General features: G+C 35.4%; 2 protein-coding genes across 3 annotated transcripts; one reads left to right on the top strand and one right to left on the bottom strand.

The window, feature by feature from the left end:
• Window positions 1-1,441: 1,441 nt before the first annotated feature.
• Window positions 1,442-4,957, top strand: LOC140960233 (uncharacterized). Of its 2 annotated transcripts, XM_073418424.1 has the most exons (7): window positions 1,442-1,578; window positions 2,559-2,853; window positions 2,941-3,138; window positions 3,447-3,528; window positions 3,648-3,758; window positions 4,421-4,576; window positions 4,660-4,957. In XM_073418424.1, the coding sequence occupies exons 2-7, from the start codon at window positions 2,617-2,619 to the stop codon at window positions 4,893-4,895; spliced, it is 1,020 nt and encodes a 339-aa protein (XP_073274525.1). In that variant the 5' UTR covers window positions 1,442-1,578; window positions 2,559-2,616; the 3' UTR covers window positions 4,896-4,957. The 2 variants fall into 2 exon arrangements, with proteins under 2 accessions (XP_073274525.1, XP_073274526.1); XM_073418425.1 differs by lacking the exon at window positions 3,648-3,758.
• Window positions 4,958-8,651: 3,694 nt separating this feature from the next.
• LOC140960232 (CBL-interacting serine/threonine-protein kinase 6-like) lies at window positions 8,652-10,298 on the bottom strand. Its single transcript, XM_073418423.1, has one exon. The coding sequence runs from the start codon at window positions 10,056-10,058 to the stop codon at window positions 8,757-8,759; it is 1,302 nt and encodes a 433-aa protein (XP_073274524.1). The 5' UTR covers window positions 10,059-10,298; the 3' UTR covers window positions 8,652-8,756.
• Window positions 10,299-22,336: the final 12,038 nt, after the last annotated feature.

Genomic DNA, 22,336 nt, shown 5'->3' on the forward strand with positions numbered 1-22,336 from the left:
TAGTAAGAAAACTCCGAGCACCACAAAAAATACAACATGACATGGGGGGAAGTACATGTAAGTAGTCCAAGTCCACCTCATTGACTGTCGAGAAGAAGATAATTTAATCAAGAGTCGAAGAATAGGTAGAATTGATATGCATAAATCTTTTACAGTGATCCAATCCCTGATTTTCATTAAATAAAAATCTCATAAAATCAGTTTGCATTTTTTAAATTGTTTTATTCACTTATATTTTTTTTATCTAATAATTAAGTTTCAAACCTCGACAGATAAATTTATACTTTTTTTTTTCTGTTTTGTCAAATATAAACTTTTTTGTATTATATTTGTAAAAAACTAAGATTTGTAAAAAAAACTAAGATATATAAATAGATGAGGAATGACAGTGAACTAACATTGGGGCAGACAACCGTAACCAAGGTGTGGAGCGTGAAAAGGCCCATGCTCCTGGGTATTCCTAGGAGAAGCGGAAAAAATAAGTGTAGCAAACAACAGAAAAACCTGTAGAGACAAACATACACACACAAGGAAATTACCTCGTGACAAAACCGGAGACAAGACTCGATCTCCTTCCACGAGCCATCAAAATTATAGAAAGAAAATGGTAGTGAAATAGAATACCAAAGAGTGGGGAAAATGAGGTGGCCAAATATGTATGCATGAAAGTGAGTGAAAGAGGCAATAGCCAAACATGTATGAAAGTAAGTGAAAAGGATTAACTGATTATGATTACAGTGGAGGCAAAATTTAATTGGTCAACGGATTAATTAACTAATTAAAGAGGAGGAAAACAAAGTGTCATGAGAGTACAATTTTAATGAGGGCAATTAATGGGTACAATTTTAATGAGGGCAATTAATTAATGAGGATAATAGAGTAAAATCACAATTCAATCCGTAAATTTATGTAGATATAGATAGATATAGATATAGATATAGAATATAGATATAGATTATATTTTGAGTTATACAATTTAATAGTAATAATGATGAATTATCGTTTTGTTAATACCTTAGGTGACTTTTTGAATTCACCATTATTTTTGTTAAATCCCCATACCTTTACATGTACATATTTACGACAAAATTATCTTCATACGCATTTTTTTCTTTATACTACCAATAGGCAAAAATTATTGACCCCGTTACCCCAACTTATTTGAAAATATCTTATTTCAATATAAAATGCATATTAATTTCAAAAAATATCATGCATATATATCATGCGTATTAATTTCAAAAAATATTATTATTATAATATATAATTTATGAAGAATAACTTTGTATTATTTTAAAAGTGTTATATCATTTTTGCTAATTATAATATAGAAAAGATTTTATAATAATAACAATATCCAAATATTTTAAAAATTATTTTTCAGATTTAATTGATCCTTTAAATTTGATTTAGAATATGTTATTTGAGTTTGAATCATACTAGGATTGTTGTTGCGATCCTTTAAGATCCTCTCAGATAAACAACGGCATGAGATGTTGGAAATTATAGCAAAGACCCACCCATTCACAACCCGATGATCTTGTTGACTTCTTCCACTTGAAAAGCCGGAAGGTGAGCGTTTTGCATCTGATTTTTAAGTATTTAATTCTTTAGTTCCCACTGTTTGTTAAACTTGTTTTTCTGCCGGCTCTCTTTGAAATAATCTTTTATGTGATAGTTCTGTTTGACAAGAATTGAATAATTTGTTTCTCCCACGATGAACCACTATTGGCTATTATCAATGATATACAATGTGGAAGGCTACGATTCTGTCGTCTAAACCGTTATCTTTAGTGTTTTTGTTTCGACTTAAACATACACATACATATATCACCTCCAGAATAAGGAAACCCCCCAATCCCTCGCCCAAACTCTGACCGCTCCTCCACCGGAAAAATGGCCGGAGACCACCGTGAGTGCTAGCCCATGAATTATTGGATCCTCACTCCTGTTGTTATGACTCTATTTAGTCTGCTTTTCATTGGTTAAAAAATATTAAAAAAAAAATAGAATAGCTCTACAATTTTACTATCAGTGTTATTGCAAAATCCGAGATTAAACAAAAAAGAGTTTTTAAAATAGGCTTTTAACAAATAACTATATTGAAATCTCACTTTAAATTAATTTTTATAATTGGCAATTTAATCATGTCAAATGTAAACTTTAGAGCATTTTTACATTAATACACGAACATATTAAATTGTGCTAATATGATTATGAAGTTACTACATATTTTATTAGAATTTTTTTTTTTGTCTTTTATAAATGAAATTTACAAGTATACCCGCATCTATAAAATATTAATAATGTTAAATTACTAACTTATTTGTAATTTATCTATATTTATCATATCTTATCTGTTTTTAAATTTTTAAAAAAACTTAATAATTTTTTTTTATCTTTAATATAAAATTTTGAATATTTAATTATAAAAAACATAAATTTTCTTAGCAAATAAATCCTCACGTACTCCACTATCTCGTCACTTTTTATATAACTTGAAAACCTTAATTTTGTGTATGCAATATCAGTCCCATATTTTTTTTGTTTTCAGCTAGATGATACTCTCTCCGTATTTTGTTTTGCCTTGCTGGAAATCGACCTCTGATTTCGACGATGAAAGCGATGGTAGTTAAAAAAGACTGGGTCTCGAGTAGTTTAGAGGAGCGAGAAATTAAAATGCCTGAAATTAAGGACAATGAAGTAATCATTCAGGTGTGCGCCTGTGGCGTCAATAGTGGTGATATAATTGATTTGGTTACATGTGAGGATGGTATCTGCCCAGGCCTTGAATGCTCTGGAATAATCGAAGCAGTTGGAAGAAATGTCGATCGTTGGAAAGTTGGAGAAAGGGTAATTCTTCGCACATCAGAATGATCGTAAATTATGTTTTTTTTTGTGCTTTCCTTTTTCACGATTTTGAATTGTGAATTTGATCAGGTTTGTGCCATTCTCGAGGGAGGAGGGTATGCTGAAAAAGTTGCTGTGCTGGAAAACTTTCTTCTTCCATTGCCTGATGATATTGATTTACATGATGCTGCAGGCTTACCTTATGCATCATGCTGCATATGGTTGGCTTTATTCAAAGTGTGTAACCCCAACACAGTTGAAGATACACTTAAAGATAAAAGAATACTGGTGAGAACCAAGAGTATAAGTCGCCATTCCACACTCTAAAAGGAGTTCGATTTTAAAAAGTAAAAAAGTGGTTTTGAATCAATATTTTTTTATCACACTTGCTTATTCCTAAATTTCAATGTATGATGAATTACTTTATATCTATAGTTTTTTTTTTTTGTCATTGATGTAATATATTGTTAAGTGATAGGTACTAGATGTTTTGCAATTTGTATTTGTTTGTAATATTAGAGTTTCTTCGATATATTTTTATCTTATGTTGCAAATTATCAAAGCCACAAACAGATTTTGACTTGTGTAATATTTAGATTCGTGAAGGTACTAGCGGGATCGGTGCACTGGCAATACAATATGCAAAGTTCCTGGGCTTAACAGTTATCGCCTCCGCAGGTGACATCGTTTGCTCCATTATAGTTTTAAGCCCATGCTCATTTTCACGACAGACAATTTAGGATGCCTTAGTTGTCTGGATTGTCACATACGCTCATTCTTTTTTATGCTTTTTGAAGGAAGTAGCGACGAGTTTTCACTGTGTCATGATTATGGAGCTGGCTTTTGTGTTGATCACACATCGACAGACTTTGCGCGGGAGGTTGTCACGTCGACAATTGATTATTTAGGTAACTTTGCACCAATCTTTTCATGGAAAGATTTGATGGTTGGCATGAAGATTTCTTTTTTATTCTCTCCCCTAAGAGAATTTGTTAAGCACCATCATGATGTGGTAGGCCGTAGCTGCTGCTCAACTGTTTAAACAGATCATTTTCATGCTTTCTGAATGAAAATTATGAAAACCTACGTCCAAAACTAGTATCCTAGTATGATCAAACTCAAATAACAAATTCTAAATCAAATTTAAAGGATAGACTAAATCTAAAAAATATGTACATTCGTGCTAATTCAAACTACTAGAAAAACATATTTCTGCGTGAATCTTTGGACTATGACAAGATGACCCCGCTTGGTGGAGTAAGGTTTGATTGTTGTCGATGCATTAGAATCTGTGATGCCTGTCGGCCTCTGTTTCACTTAATCATAGGAGATTCTTAACTCAGTTAAGTACTATTATTGGAGATTCAAATGGATTTTAACCAACCAACCACTTCTATACGGTGGTGATGATGCCAAGGTTTTCTTATCAAAGTAGCATGATAATTTACATTTCACAATGTTTGCATACTTATATGTTGAAAGTTGGAGCGGCCAATATGTTGTCTAGAGTAAACTTAAATTGTGGAGAAAATATTTTTTCACACTTAATTGCTGCCAATCGTCTTTTCAGGCGTTGATTTTGTTCTTGATTACGGAGCTTCCGATCTTCAAAGAAACATTAGGTGCTGTCGTCCTGGGGGTAAGGTTTGCATTGTGGATTTGCATGGAATGGTATCTAATAGCATAGATCTTGCTATGCTACAAAAACGACATGCTGAAATTAAAGGTAAAAATTACTAGCTTCTCTGTAATTGTGCTTGGTGTTGGCTAGTCGATTGTTGGCTTACAGTTCATTATTATTGTTTGCAGTTTTTGATGTACGATCTAGAGATTTGGGTTATAAAGCTTCTGTGATTGCTGGAGTGAGAACTCATTTGTGGCCTGCCGTTCTTAAAAAAAATGTTATCCCTGCTGTGGGGAATCGTCGTTTTGCGGTGACTGAAGCTCAAAAAGCTTTGAACCTTTTAAAGGAAAATGATAATATTGGGAAGATTATTGTGTATATGAATTTTGAGAAGACCAGTCACCATGTTAAAATGGACTAAATATCCATAATCTATTATCATAATGCATGTAAATTTACTCACTCACTCTCTATGCTATGTTTTTTTGTTAAGTAATAAATTGGCTTTTTGTTACATTTTGTTTTTTGTTTGATTTAATTCGATTGATTAATATTTTGTGAAATTGAGATCATTTGTTACATTTACATCCAAACGAACTGAAGCTAATTATAATCGGTTATTTTAGATCTAAAGTATTGACTTTATTACATGTGATAAACTTCAATGTTGTGAGTTTTAATCAAGTGAAAAAGTAAGTCGTAAAAATATGCAAAAATAGAAGATCTAGAGACTAGAGTGAGGAATATATGTCTTATTTTTAATCGCGATCTTTTGGAAAAATTTAGGAAAAACGGTGTGGTATAATTTGGTTCTAGTGGTTATGACATTTAATAAAAAAAATTGATCACCTCTTCTACATATGCTCTAATTTCAAATCCATTAACATCCTTTGAAATCAAAATCTTTCACAAATTTCATTAAAAAAAAGATAAAATTCAAAAAAGATAAAATTCTTTACAAATCTAAATCTCTCAACCTAAAATCTATAATATCATATAGTAGTCTCCTCATTCATGTCGTTGATGATGACCCTCATTCTTGTGAAACTTGGCAGATCTTTGTCAACATTTATACGATGATGGCCCTTAGTTTGTCATTTGTTATCTTCCACTCATGATCCAAATTTTTCAACATGTTGTTCTCCCCTTTCTTTGCCCCAACTTCCCTCTTCCGTGTCACTTTTTCCTTCATTTTCTGCATAGAATACATCACAGCTTATCTTTCAATATAGAATAGGAGAATAATGCCATACCAATATGGTTGGCCAAGTTTGAGAAATGTTTTGATAAATTGCACTACGAAAACTGTAAGGGACAATTCAAACACTCCATAATTGTCTTCGGCCAACAATGCTCCTTCGCACAATATTATCGAACTCAACAAAAGAGCCATCATCTTTAACTCATCTTTCTTTCTCACTTCTATCGCGGTCGTCGTCACAGGTCTAACATTGTGAGAGACGTCATCACTATCGTAGCAATTCGCAACCCAATCATGGAATACCTTGCATTTTTTCTAGATAGCGTGGGAACAACACAACATATAAATAAATGCCTTCCGAGCCTGGCGAAGGGCAAAAGCAGAATGCAATATTCAATCTCCAGATCAACAAGAATCTCATAAACCTTTGTGTTCTCATTCTCTTTAGCTTCCATAATTCTCATGTGATAACCCATGGCGAACGCGGAACATACGAAGGCTGCAGTGCCCAATACATTTCTCAAGAAATCAAAACTGTTAAAACAAAACAAAAAAAGAAAAAGATTCTTAGTAATAAATTCAAAATATAACATAAAAAAATAAGTATTCTTCAACAGAGGACAGAAGTGAGGAAACCTGTTCCCACATGGAAAGGTGTAGGCCTGAAAACCTAGTTCACCGTTGTTGGGTGTTGTCATTCGTTTACAGTTTTTTTCCCAAAAGCTAAAGCCCTGTCAAGTTTGAGAACATGTAGAACTATCATAGGTGAGGAGAGAACATAACAAGCTGTGATATTTGAATACATTAATTAGATCTGTCCCAAAATTGTGAAGAATAAAGCGCATAGCACTTAAAATACTAAAGTAGGCATTACTTAGACTCTTTAAGATACAGTGCTTTAAGACATTTCACTTCGTATTTTACACATCAAAATCACAAATTTAGAGTTAAAGAATTTTCTTTTGCTAAAATATAAATAGTCATGACAGAGTCCTCAGTCAATGGAAAAAACTAATGCTCTAAAATACATTGAAGAACAAATGGAGCACGTGGGGAAAACAATAAATAAATAACACAAGAAGTTCTCATTTTAATTTTTTTCTTAGTTTCCTTACAGTAGCACACAAGAAAAAGGGAATTAAACCCAAGGATAGGTCCTGTGAGATTGCTTTGGTTAATGATTCAGGAGAAAAAGCATATTCAGTGGAAGAATTTGTTTCCGGTCTCCCGATATTTTCTGGGTAAATTCCTCCAAATGAAACAAAAGAATTGGCAACAATATTATCTTGATATACTAAAACATACACTAAAATCAGAAACATAATTGTAGGAGAAAATCGAAAGTGAAACCACAAAACTTACAGTTTTCGGAGATTTTTATGACTAGAAGTATGGATGACAATGGACCGAGACGGGGGCGGGTTTGCCATCCCCATCCCCATCCTCGAATTCCATCCCCACCCCCATACCCTCCCAATCCTCGTTTTTTCAGGTTCGGAGAATCCCCAAACCCGAAACTTCGGGGATCAACTTCTCATCCCGTCTCCAATCCTCGTTTCAAAAATATTAATATGACCAACGGATTCGGAGATTTTCTCAAACCAAAACTTATTATTATTTATTATTATTAGAGATAATATTAATATTAATATCAATATCGATATTAATAATAATAATATTATTAATATTTTAAAAAAAAATATTATTATTATATTATTAATACTAATAATACTCTTATTTTATTATTGATATTATTTTCGGGACGGGTTCGAGGATTTCGGGGATAGTAATCTCATACATGTCCCGAACTACACAGGGGGATTTAAAAAAATCCCAGAACCCGAACCAAAACCCGAAAAAATCGGGGATCCACGTCCCTGTTTCAGGTTTTTCTCGTGGGACTCCAAACTCGTGGGGAAAGTTGTCAATCTCTAACTAGAAGCTCACAATTGATTTCAAGTAACAACATACCAAACCACGCTCTGGCCAACTGGTGACTTAAGAACTCATCTATTTATTCCCGTGACAATGTGCAATCAGTAATGTAAATCATAAAACATAGATTGCAAATAGAGCTAGAAATTTTCATTTATTGACATCAAAGGACTAGAAATTTATAAGTAGTTATCAGGACAATCCAACATCCGAACTTTTTGAAACACAAACGAGGAACAGAGAACAAAGGGAAAAGGGAAATGCAGAAACCACAAGAAGTTCCAAAATCCAAGCGCAAAATAAAGGACTGAAATTAATTTGATTTTACGGGGACTCATAAATTTTGATTTTTTTCTTTTCTTGTTGGGCCGGAATACAAAACACAACAAATGTAAAATTTTCAGCATTTGCTGCTGCCAACACCCAACAACGGAAAGAAAAATATGAACGGGCAACACAAAAGGAGAAGAAAAGAGGTTAAAAAAAAAGCATGGTAGCGTAAGAAATAGGAGATTTAAAACCTGGTTGAAAGAAGCGAGAAACACGAAACCTGCTCCACGATAAAAAAGTTAATTTTGTAATCTGAAGAAAGCGGGTTCATTGGAGATATATCCCTACAAAACTAACCAATANTAAACGACTTCATTCACAACTACAGAAGCTAATTTTAACTGGTATGAATTTGAAAAAGAAAACTTTAATTGGTACAACAAATATAAATCCACTTCTGGAAAAATAACATTCACGTAGGAAAATTAAGCTTTAACATTTTGAATATACAGACGCACAACCAGCATACACATCCTACAATTACTTCGAACAAATAATAGGACTCAAGAAATTACCAAAGTTCTTCGGTAATCATTTTCGCATATAATTATATAAACATGAGAAAGAAAAACGAGAAGTAAAAAAAAAAAAAAGGGATTTACTCGTAATCTGGTTTCCAGTACAGAGACCTCCAAAAAAACAATCGAGCAGAAAGAATAACTGATGAGGTGAGCTCATTAAATTCAAAGACTACAGTAACTACATATCATATCCAAGACTAGTAAATTAGGATTCCATTTCAACAGAACAAACTTGAAAATGCCAAGCTAGCAATTAGGATTTTATTTTTTTCATGAATCTATAGAACTATTTTTATCAGCATTCAGGCATTGAATTCCCAGTTGTTGTCCAAACAATATTTTTAAGCCCAGGTCTCAGTTCTTTGCTGCAGAATTGGTTATATTCAAGAGTATCACCACTATATTTCTTCACCTCCACCACCAGAAAAGATGCCGCAACGGCAAAAATATCAACAGCGATTCCTAGTTTCCCTTTCCTTCCACTTTCTTGCCCCTGCAACCTGACACAAGAATCACTCTTCTTCACACTGAAATTCCGTGTTTTTGCCACTTCTTCAATCTTGGAGATTACACTACTTGCAGGAGTCATAGTGGCAAATCGCAGTTCTTCTTTATCAACTTTCTTCGTGTTTTCAAACGGAGGGGACAAATCGAATCCCTCGGACAGGGAAATTATGTGGAAAGCATTCAAAGTCTCTGGTTCGTTCCCCTTTCCATTCACTTCATCTCCCAAGGCAAAGTCCTGCTCTAGTTTACTCTTTGATTGTCTCACTGTGGATCTTTTCTTGAACCAAGATGAATTCAAGATCTTGGCTACCCTTATCCTCGTATTGGGATTCGGATCCAGCATCTTGGTGATTAACTTGCGGGATTCGGGTGAAAACCATGGCGGGCACTTGAAGTCTCCCCTGTAGATTTTTCTATACATAGCAACAATGTTATCCTCTTGGAAGGGCAAGTAACCAGCCAAAAGTACATAAAGAATCACCCCACATGACCAAATATCAGCCTTCGCTCCGTCATATCCTTTTTTCCCGATGACATCCGGCGCAACGTAGGCTGGCGTTCCACACGTTGTATGCAGCAAACCATCTTGGCGGAGATGGTCGGAAAGTGCACTGAGCCCGAAATCAGTTACTTTCAGATTCCCATCTTCATCAAGGAGTAGATTCTCCAGCTTCAAATCACGGTGATAAACACCCCGGCTGTGGCAAAAGTCTACGGCAGAGATCAGTTGCTGGAAGTAATGGCGAGCAGGGTCCTCAAGCAGGCGGCCCTTGGCGACCTTTGCAAACAACTCGCCGCCGCGAACCAATTCCATGGCGAAGTAAATATTGGTCTTGCTAGCCATGATCTCGTAGAGTTCCACGATGTTGGGATGCTTCATCATCTTCATGACTGATATCTCGCGCTTCACTTGTTCCATCATTCCGACACGAATTATCTTTTCCTTTCCCACCACTTTCATGGCGACGCTATCACCTGTGGCCAGATTCCTGGCATGGTAAACCTTCGCGAAAGTGCCGTGGCCTAAGAAACTGCCCAGTTCGTACTTCCCACGCAGCACGCCGCACTTTGCTTCAGATCCCATGGTCATTGAAGTGTTTTCTTATTCGTCCTTCGAGAATGATACAAGACGGCAACGGCGGTGGTTAGAAAGCGAAAATTTTCTCATCTCTATGCATTCCCGAGTGGAACTCTATTGGATTTTTGCAATAAAATGGGATGAAAAAAATGATACAAAATGTTTAGTGTTTGGAGCACCGCCGACACTGTGTGTTCTGAGCTGTAAATTTCCGTCGAAACCATGAACGATATCATGGAGTTATTCAACTTATTTATAGCCAGCAAAGGATGGATGGCTCGCTACCTCAACTTAATCGGACGGCTGGTAAGGTTTGTTGATTTATGTATAGAAATTATATTTTACTTTTACCAATAATGATATTAATTAATTTCCTTTTTTTTTTCTTTTTTTTTTCCCGCGTCAGATTGCGTTAAACAACAATACAAGCCAACTGTGACGCAATTAATGCAGAAAAAAAAAACCTCTGAAGATTCCTCCTAGTAAATAAAATGAAAAATTTTAGTGGTGCACGACTTATATTTTATATTTTATATTTTATATGAGAAATCATAATATAAATGTACACTTAATCTAATTACATTCTTTTATTTTTTTATTATATGTATTTTTTAAAAGGAAAAATGTCACACTCAGTGCAACTTAAATTGTATGTACTAAAATAAAATATATTATATAATATGTCTATTACAACACATGGGCAAATAATTTGAAGCTTCTCAGATAGTGGTTTGATATTATCTGGATAACAAAACAAATTCAAACTCGATCTTTAAGACCCAGGAGTTGTTTCGACACCTCTTAAGAAAATGAAAATATAATATTTATTTCTGTTGTGAAAAAGTAAAAATTTACGGTAAAAAAGTAAAAATCTCAAACTCTCAAAATTATCACACTACACACTTTATAATATTTTTCTCTCAACTCAATTGTGATTTTCTTCACAAATGAGAGATCTATTTATAGAAAATTTTTACAAATAATCCAAAAATAAAAATACATCATTACCTACATCATCACACACTAATTTTCAATATTCAACACCTAATTTTACCTAATTTTCAACATTCAACATTCACATTTTCAACACAAATATTTAACATATTTTTAAATAATTTTTCAACACTCCCCCTTGTGATGATGATCATAATGATTGTATATATTACGTGTTTTTATACTGCCTCGTTAAAAACCTTACTAGGAAAAACCCATTGGGATAAAAACCATAGTAAGGGAAAAAGAGTGCAGTCACGTAAACTCCCCCTCATGTTGACACGAACAATTCTTCACAAATTTCGTAGATTGCGCATCCCAATATTATATATGTGCTTTCTGAATATTGTCGTAGGAAGTGCCTTTGTGAAGAGATCTGATGAGTTTTCACTTGATTGAATGTGACGAACATCAATACATTTATTCTTCTCAAGCTCCTTGGTGAATGCGAAGAACTTAGGAGGAATATGTTTAGTTCTGTCGCTTTTTATGTATCCTTCTTTCATTTGAGCAACACATGCAGCATTATCTTCATATAGTATCACAGGCTTCTCGTCGAATGATAATCCGCATGAGATTTGGATATGTTGAGTCATTGATTTTAACCACACACATTCACGGCTTGCTTCATGTAGTGCAATAATCTCGGCATGATTTGATGAAGTTGTTACAAGTGTTTGTTTCTGTGAACGCCAAGAAATTGCAGTGCCTCCACGAGTAAATACATATCCAGTTTGAGAACGTGCTTTGTGTGGATCAGATAAGTATCCAGCATCGGCATAACCAATTATACTTGGATTAGCATCTTTTGAATACAAAAGTCCCAAGTCTGTCGTTCCTCGTAGATAACGGAATATATGTTTAATTCCGTTCCAATGTCTCTTTGTTGGATATGTGCTAAATCTTGCCAATAAATTTACGGCAAAAGATATATCAGGCCTTGTACAATTTGTAAGATACATAAGGGCACCGATAGCACTTAGATATGGTACTTCTGGACCAAGAATATCTTCATCATCTTCACATGGACGGAATGGATCCTTTTCTATGTTTAATGATCTAACAACCATTGGAGTACTTAAAGGATTTGATTTGTCCATATTAAAACGTTTAAGGATCTTTTCTGTATAATTTGTCTGGTGAACAAATATTCCACATTCTTTTTGTTCAATTTGTAAACCCAGACAATACTTGGTTTTTCCAAGATCCTTCATTTCAAATTCTTCTTTCAAGTATGACACAACTTCTTGAATTTCCTTATTTGTTCCAATGATGTTTAAATCATCAACATATACAGCAATAATTACGCATCCGGATGTTGTTTTCTTAATGAAAACACAAGGGCATATTGAATTATTTACATATCCCTTTTTCATCAAGTGATCACTTAGCCTATTATACCACATTCTGCCGGATTGCTTCAACCCATATAATGATCTTAGTAATTTCACAGAATAACATTCTCTGGGTTTTGAACTTTGTGCTTCAGGCATCTTAAATCCTTCAGGGATTTTCATATATATATTACTATCAAGTGATCCATATAAGTAGGCTGTAACAACATCCATAAGACGCATTTCTAAATTTTCAGATACTGCCAAGCTAATCAAATACCGAAACGTAATTGCATCCATCACAGGAGAATACGTTTCTTCATAATCAATTCCAGGCCTTTGAGAAAAACCTTGTGCAACAAGTCGAGCTTTATATCTTACTATTTCATTTTTCTCATTTCGCTTTCGAATAAAAACCCATTTGTATCCAACAGGTTTTACACCTTCAGGTGTAAGGACTATAGGTCCAAAAACATTACGTTTATTTAGCGAATCCAATTCAACCTGGATGGCATCTTTCCATTTTATCCAATCCTGCCGATTTTTACATTCACCAAAAGATTTTGGTTCATGATCTTCATTATCATTTATGATGTCGATTGCCACATTATAAGAAAATATATCATCAATTTCTTCTATATCTTTTCGGTTCCATATTTTTCCAGTATTAATATAATTGATAGAGATTTCATGATTCTCGTCAGTTTGTGGTTCTGACAAAACATTTTCATCATCATGTGTTTCTTCAGGAACATCATTCTCTATTTTGTGATCATTATGTGTTTCTTCAGGAACATCATTCTCTATTTTGTGATCATTGTGTTTCTCTATGAATTTTCTTTTTCGAGGATTTTTATCCTTGGAACCAACTGGCCTTCCACGCTTCAGGCGTTTAATGACATCATGACTATCTTCAATTTGTTTCTTCGGAATTTCAATTCGAGCAGGGGCATTTGCAGCATGTATATATGATTTAGTTACCCCTTTTGTGTCTGCAAATGCATCTGGTATTTGATTTGCTATTCTTTGCAAGTGCACAATTTGCTGTACATCTTTTTCACATTGTTTTGTTCTTGGATCCAGATGTAACAATGATGATACATACCATGTAATTTCTTTTTCGGTATGTTTCTGTTCTCCCCCTAACATTGGGAAGATTTCCTCATTAAAATGACAATCAGCAAAACGTGCTGTGAACACGTCGCCTGTCTGTGGTTCAAGATATCGAATGATCGATGGACTATCATAACCAATATAAATTCCAATCTTTCTTTGAGGTCCCATTTTCTTTCGTTGAGGTGGTGCAATAGGCACATACACCATACATCCAAAAATTCTCAGATGAGAAATGTCTGGTTCTTTACCAAATGCAAGCTGCAATGGGGAGTATTTATGATATGCACTTGGTCTGATGCGAATTAATGAAGCAGCATGTAAAATTGCATGTCCCCATATAGAAATAGGGAGCTTTGTTTTCATAATCATTGGTCTAGCAATCATTTGCAGACGTTTAATCAATGATTCAGCCAATCCATTTTGAGTATGTACATGAGCAACAGGATGCTCAACAATGATTCCCATAGACATACAATAATCATTGAAAGTCTGGGAAGTAAATTCACCAGCATTATCAAGTCTAATTTTCTTGATTGTATAATCGGGAAATTGATTCCTCAATTTTATTATTTGAGCAAGTAATCTTGCAAATGCAACATTTCGAGTTGACAATAAACATACATGTGACCATCTGCTGGAGGCATCAATCAATACCATAAAGTATCTGAATGGTCCACATGGTGGATGGATTGGTCCACAAATATCACCCTGAATACGTTCAAGAAACATTGGTGATTCAGTTTGGATTTTGGCTGGTGATGGTCTTATAATAAGTTTTCCAAGAGAACATGCTTTACATTGAAACTTATTATTCTGAAAGATCTTCTGGTCTTTCAATGGATGACCATGTGTATTTTCTATAATTCTTCGCATCATTGTTGAACCAGGATGTCCTAATCGATCATGCCAATTGGTTAATATTGAAGAATTATCAATTACCATGTTTGATTCAATGGGACGTATATGTGTATAATGCAATCCAGTAGGGAGCATTGGTAGTTTTTCAATCACATATTTCTTTCCTGATTTATATGTGGTAAGACACATATATTTCTCATTCCCTTCATTCATTGTTTGAGTATCATACCCATGGGAATATATATCATTAAAACTCAACAAATTTCTTTTCGATTGTGGTGAATATAAAGCATCATTGATCAAAAATTTTGTACCATTAGGTAACAAAAATTGTGCTTTACCACATCCTTTAATCAAGTCTACAGGACCTGATATTGTATTCACCGTTGTTTTTGTTGGTTTTAGTTCCAAGAAATATCTTTTATCTCGGAGGATAGTGTGCGTTGTACCACTATCAGGTATGCAAACTTCAGCTTGGTTCGTAGCATTTTCCATATTTGAACTTCAAAAAAATATGCAATGAAATAAAATTATTGACAATAAAATACAATACAATATAACACACTATAAAACATTATCATACGAATACATAAAAAATAAAATATTTTACATATTTATTCCACCATCAAATTGATCATTATCTGAGAAATCAATCAGAAAATCTCCAGCATCAAAATGAGTTGAACCACTCAAAGGTTCACTGTGTTCAGTAAAGTTGGTCTCCTTTTCTTTCCCCTTTATTGATTCTTTATAAAGTTTACAAAGGTGCTCAGGGGCTCGACAAATACGGGACCAATGTCCTGGAGTACCACATCTGAAACAAGAACTTTCAAATCTTTTTGAGTGATTCTCATTAACACTCATATTCTCTTGATGCCTTTTCGGTGGGTGGTTTGGGACGTTCTTTTGAGATGAGTTATAGAAATAACTATCTCGATTATTTTCAAAACCACGGCCGCGTCCACGACCACGACCACTTCCACGTCCACGTCCACGTCCACGACCACGACCACGACCTCGATTTTGTCCTCGACCAAAATCTTGTCTGTAACTTTGATTTTGGTTTCCAGGTTTAAATTCATTTTTGCTTACAGCATTTACTTCTGGAAATGCTGTTGATCCAGTGGGTCGGGACTGATGATTTCTCATTAATAGCTCGTTGTTCTTTTCCGCCACAAGAAGACAGGCGATGAGTTCAGAATATCTCGCAAATCCACGCACTCTATATTGTTGCTGTAGTGTTATATTTGATGCGTGAAACGTGGAAAATGTTTTTTCAAGCATTTCCGATTCTGTAACCTCATGTCCACAAAATTTTAACTGCGAGATTATTCTATACATCGCTGAATTGTAATCACTGACTTTTTTAAAGTCTTGGAATCTTAACATATTCCATTCATCACGGGCGGTCGGAAGTATAACTTCCCTTATATGTTCAAATCTCTCTTTTAATCCTTTCCACAGAGCCATGGGATCTTTTTCGATGAGATATTCACATTTTAAACCTTCATCAAGGTGTCGTCGTAAAAATATTATAGCTTTTGCTTTTTCTTGTGATGAAGATATACCATTTTCTTTAATGGTCTCGCTTAGACCCAATGACTCAAGATGCATTTCTACATCAAGAGTCCATGGCATATAGTTTTTCCCAGTAATATCAAGAGCGATGAATTCGAGCTTTGCCAAGTTTGCCATGGTGGTACTAAAAATTACGATGCATTTTATTAGTTAATGAATATTGCAATACAAAGTAATGGATAAACAACAAGTACAAGTATTCGTAAAAATAAAGAAAACACACGAGGAGGATATTCTCCGATAAATACAAGACTGGTGAGTATGATAACCAAAATAATTAAAAATAACCTCGTGAAAGCCATCTTCTTTTTTTCTTCGAAAATTTGATGAAGAATAATTTTTAGAGAAGAAGAGAAAGTTGGAGTGATTGAATGTATTTGTGAGATTGTATTTATAGAGCAAAAACTAGCCGTTTTGTTACCGTTTATTACCGTTGGTGTATAAGAAAATAAATGTATGTATTTGTATAATTTTATGGTAATAATATGGTGTATATAATATTAGTCATATTTAAATAATTATGTATATCATATCACATTATTATAATTAGGTGTCATAAGTTATTTTGTTTAAAAAACCTTATAGGCTTTTATACTTGTCGTATCCCTTACCGGGAGTGTGGGATGTCGTCTTAACATCCTCCCAGGATTTATAACAAGTTTTTGAAAAAATTATTTTTATTATTTCTAACAATAACATTATATTATATATTACATATATAAACAATAAATAAATAACAGTAAAATAAATATTATTACTTTTGTTACCTTTTTCTTCTGTTCGGAGCTTGGAAAAATATGGAGGACTTTTAGAGCTTCGTGCTGATAACGTGTTGTGAAAAAGTAAAAATTTACGGTAAAAAAGTAAAAATCTCAAACTCTCAAAATTATCACACTACACACTTTATAATATTTTTCTCTCAACTCAATTGTGATTTTCTTCACAAATGAGAGATCTATTTATAGAAAATTTTTACAAATAATCCAAAAATAAAATACATCATTACCTACATCATCACACACTAATTTTCAATATTCAACACCTAATTTTACCTAATTTTCAACATTCAACATTCACATTTTCAACACAAATATTTAACATATTTTTAAATAATTTTTCAACAATTTCCTATTTGTTTGTATTATATTATATGGTCTTTTTCCAATAAATAAATAAAACTAAAAATTGGTGATTATGACATACGCCATAATATTAAAATTGATGATTACTTGAATGAATTTGCAAACACAAAATACGTTGAATATGAAAGAAGCGTATGCAATCAAAGTTCCTTCGACTGGGGTTGTTTTCGATTTGCAAGTCTACCTTTCGTGTTGGTCCCACTTGCGGTAATTTGATATAATAAAATCCGGAAATAAAGAATAAACTGGACACCGAGATTTACGTGGAAAGCCCCTAAAAATTATTAGGGTAAAAAACACGGGCAAGATGAAAAGAATTTCCACTATAATATTTTGTGGTGTACAACTCACTCACTGTGTTTCCAAAGAGAACACACACTCTCTTAATACAGGAGAACAAACACCTCACAAATATTATAGAACTAAACACTCAAATGCTTATAAGCTGAGAGAAAACTCGAAGAAGGAATGATTTCAGAATGAAGGGGGGAGCTCTATTTATAGAGCCCCTTGACTGTGTGAAAACGCGTATAGAAACGCGTTTTCTCCTCTTCAAATTTCCGTGAAATTTCCATAAACGTCTTCTCATTTATTCCCACGTGACTTTGCATTTTCCTCATCCATTGAATAATGCATTTAATGCATTCTCTTACCGACATTTCTCCAACTTGGAGATTTGATTGAGAATCAAACACATATCCACATATCCTTTCAATCTTGCCATTCCCTGCTGCTTACGTTTCCGCTAGATCAGTTGAGGATCTACACCACTCAAACTTATCAGTGTTCACTGGCTTGGTCAGAAAATCAGCTATGTTATCCTTTGTATGGATCTTCTGCATATCCACGCTTCCTTCTTCTAATACTTCACGCACAAAGTGAAATTGAACACCAATGTGTTTCGTCCTGGAATGAAAGGCTAGATTCCTTGCGATGTGCAAGGCACTCTAACTGTCACAAAACAAAGGAACATTATCTTGTTTGTGTCCGATCTCCTCCAATAACCTTTTAATCCATATTGCCTCCTTGCAACCTTGAGTAGCTGTCATGTATTCTGCCTCTGTTGTAGATAACGCCACAACTGTCTGCAGTTTTGAAACCCAGCTTACTGCTCCCCCTGCAAGTGTAAACACATAACCAGTAGTAGATTTCCTCTTATCAGGATCACCTGCATAATCTGAATCGACATAACCCCTGAGTGTAAAATTTGATCCTCCATAACATAATGCAGCATTCGAGGTACCCTTAATGTATCTAAGGATCCTCTTAACAGTGCTCCAATGCTCTCGTCCAGGATTCGCCATATACCGACTAACTGCTCCCACTGCTTGAGCAATGTCCGGTCTTGTACAGATCATGACGAATATCAAACTTCCCACTGCTGATGCATATGGTACTCGAGACATCTCCATCCTCTCTGCTTCACTGCTAGGACACATCTCGGAGGATAACTTGAAATTAACAGGAAGAGGGGTCGATATTGGCTTACTATCTTGCATGTTGAAGCGTTGCAAGACTTTCTTCAAATAATTTTTCTGGGAAAGCCAAATCTTTCTGTTACTTCTGTCTCGGTGAACTTGCATCCCTAGAATCTTGTTTGCTGGTCCCAAGTCCTTCATATCAAATTCCCTAGCCAACTGTGTCTTCAATCCTTGGACCTGATCTTTGTTGGGGCCTACTACCAACATGTCGTCCACATACAACAGCAAAATAATATAATCATCACCAGACCTCTTGAAATATGTACAAGGGTCTGCACTCAGTCTGTTGTATCCAAGGCTCATGATATAGGAATCAAATCTCTTGTACCAACACCTCGGCGCCTGTTTGAGACCGTACAGAGATTTGTTCAACCTGCAAACCAAGTTCTCTTTGCCTTTTTCCGCAAAACCTTCTGGCTGGAGCATATAGATTTCTTCTTCAAGATCTCCATGAAAAAATGCCGTTTTCACAACTAGCTGTTCTAGATATAGGTCAAACACCGCACACAATGCTAACACCACTCTGACTGTTGTAAGCCGAACCACAGGAGAAAATATCTCATTGAAGTCAATGCCTTCTTTCTCAGCATACCCTTTAACCACCAATCTAGCACGATACCGCTCCACTTGATTATTGTCATCACGCTTGATCTTATAGACCCATCTGTTTCCAATGGTTTTCCTCCCTCGTGGTAGTGTAACAAGATCCCAAGTTTTATTCCTGTCTAATACCTCCAACTCTTCTTGCATTGCTATCATCCACAAAGATACATCCGAGCTTTGAGTATCCTCGTAGAAACTCGATGGCTCAACATCCTTTGATAATAGACAATATGCAATGTTGCTTTCAGTGACATAATCTGAAAGCCAACCTGGTGATCTTCTGTCTCGAGTTGACTGCCTCACATTGGAAACCTCAGACTCAACATGTTCTTGTTCTTCGTGCTCTGGTACTGCTTCACAGGAATTTTGACTTTCGTCCGTCTTATTTTCCACCTGAAATATAGTAGTTTCTGAATTCAGTGTGCCTTTGTCTCCCTTTACTTTATCTTCCTTGAAGATAGCATCCCTGCTGATGACAAGCTTGTGAACAGTAGGATCCCACAAGCGAAACCCCTTTACACCATCAGCATAACCCAAGAAGATACATTTTCTGGATTTCGAATCCAACTTCGATATTTCTTACTCATTGTACATAACGTACACCGGACTTCCAAATGTATGCAAATGAGAATAATCTGTCGGCTTCCCAGTCCACATCTTCATCGGAGTCTTCAGATCAATCGCCACTGAAGGAGAACGATTGATAATATAACAAACGGTTTTGACTGCTTCTGCCCAAAATGACTTTTCTAGACCTGCAGTCCTCAAAATAGCTTTTGTTCTGTCCAACAAGGTCCTGTTCATCCGCTCCGCCACTCCATTCTGTTGAGGTGTGTAAGCCGTCGTGAACTGTCTTTTTATGCCCTCATGTTGACAATATGCATCAAATTCGTCACTGATATATTCTCCTCCATTGTCAGTCCTCAGACGCTTGATTTTCTTTTCAGAATCAAGTTCAACCCGCGCTTTGAATTCTTTGAAGATCTGGAAAACATCTGATTTCTTCTTGATCGGATACATCCAACAGCTCCTAGAGAAATCATCAATGAACGAGACAAAGTATCTCGCTCCTCCTAGGGATACAACCGGTGCTTGCCAAACATCCGAATGAATCAGTTCCAATATGTTTTTGCTCCTGGCAGTAGAAGTGACAAACTTTAATCTGTGTTGTTTACTGGTAACACAGTGCTCACAAAAGGGTAGTGACACTTTTGTAAGTCCTGGCAGTAGCTTCCGTTCTGAGAGAACTTTCAACCCTCGTTCTGACATATGTCCGAGCTTTCTATGCCATAACACTGTTAATTCTTCTCCTGAACCATTTGATACAACAGCTAGTTCTGTCTCCTTGTGTGTTTCTCCCAAAAGTACATACAGATTTGCAGCAACTTTTTCCGCCTTCATAACCACAAGCGCACCCTTCACAATTTTCATGATCTCGTTATCGATACGAGTTTTGCACCCGATGTCATCTAATTGCCCCAAGGACAAAAGATTTTTCGTCAGTCCTTTCACATGTTGTACATCCTGTATGGTGCGAATGGTGCCATCAAACATTTTCATTTTGATAATACCGACCCCAGCGATTTCCAAGGCATGATCATTTCCCATGAATACAGATCCTCCTGAGACTGGTTCATAATGATCAAACCATTCTCTCCGAGACGTCATGTGCCACGTCGCTCCTGAATCTATAATCCATGTATCACAAAATTTGTGCCTGCCTTCTGCAACTGTTGTTGCTTCGTTGAATAATATTTCACCACTGCCTGAAGTACTGGCAACATTTCCTTGAGAACTTTTATCGATACTCGTACACTCTTCTTGAAGTGCCCTTTACCGCCACATTTAAAGCAGTAAATATTTTTCTTCTTACTTCTCGACTTTGATCTACCTCGTCTTTGGCTCCCACTGGAGTCACGTTCCATAAATCTTCCTCTTATCATCGGCAAAGCCTCTGCCTACTTCGAAGTTACCAACCTGTCTTCCTTATTCTTGCGCCGGCTTTCTTCTCCGAGAACCGCAGTTAAGACATCGTCGAATCTTAGAAAGCCCATAAGAATATTGTTGGTAATGTTGATGATAAGTTGATCATATGAATCTGGTAGACTTTGAAGTAGAAGCTCAGCACGTTCATTTTCCCCTATTTTATGCCTCATGGAAGTGGAAGTGAGTTGGGCAAATAGAGTATTTAGTGTGTTGATATGGCCGGTCATCGATGAGGATTCCGTCATCCGAAGAGTATAAAGTCTTCTCTTTAGGAAAATTATGTTGTTTAACGACTTGACCTCGTACATCTTTGTCAGAGTATCCCAGATAACTTTGGCTGTTTTGATCTCAGAGATACTTGACAGTACTTCGTCTGCTATAGCCAAGTGTAAATTGACAACAACGTTGTCATTCATCTCATTCCACTTTCCATCATCCGTAATCTCTACCGGTCTATCTCCAATAGCCGCCAAGCAATTCTCCTTTCTTAAAACTGCTTGTATCTTTATTTTCCACAACATAAAATTGCTTCCGTTGAACTTTGCTATCTCGTACCTTCCCGTCATTATGTCTACAACAATTTTAGTAAACTGGACAAAATAATCCCGCCTTAAATAAAAATTCTCAAAAAATCTTTTCTGATGTGGAAGATCAGACTAGGCTGCAACCACAGAGCATACTCAGAATTTTAAGAAATTTTAAGCCAAGGCTCTGATACCACTTGTTGGTCCCACTTGCGGTAATTTGAGATAATAAAACCCGAAAATAAACAATAAACTGGACACCGAGATTTACGTGGAAAACCCCTAAAAATTATTAGGGTAAAAACCACGGACAAGATGAAAAGAATTTCCACTATAATATTTTGTGGTGTACAACTCACTCACTGTGTTTCCAAAGAGAACACACACTCTCTTAATACAGGAGAACAAACACCTCACAAATATTATAGAACTAAGCACTCAAATGCTTATAAGATGAGAGAAAACTCGAAGAAAGGATGATTTCAGAATGAAGGGGGAGCTCTATTTATAGAGCCCCTTGACCGTGTGAAAACGCGTATAAAAACGCGTTTTCTCCTCTTCAAATTTCCGTGAAATTTCCATTAACGTCTTCTCATTTATTCCCACGTGACTTTGCATTTTCCTCATTCATTGAATAGTGCATTTAATGCATTCTCTTACCGACACTTCGTTGTT

Source organism: Primulina huaijiensis, chromosome 15 (assembly GCF_012295235.1).
Source record: "Primulina huaijiensis isolate GDHJ02 chromosome 15, ASM1229523v2, whole genome shotgun sequence".
NCBI lineage: Eukaryota > Viridiplantae > Streptophyta > Magnoliopsida > Lamiales > Gesneriaceae > Primulina > Primulina huaijiensis.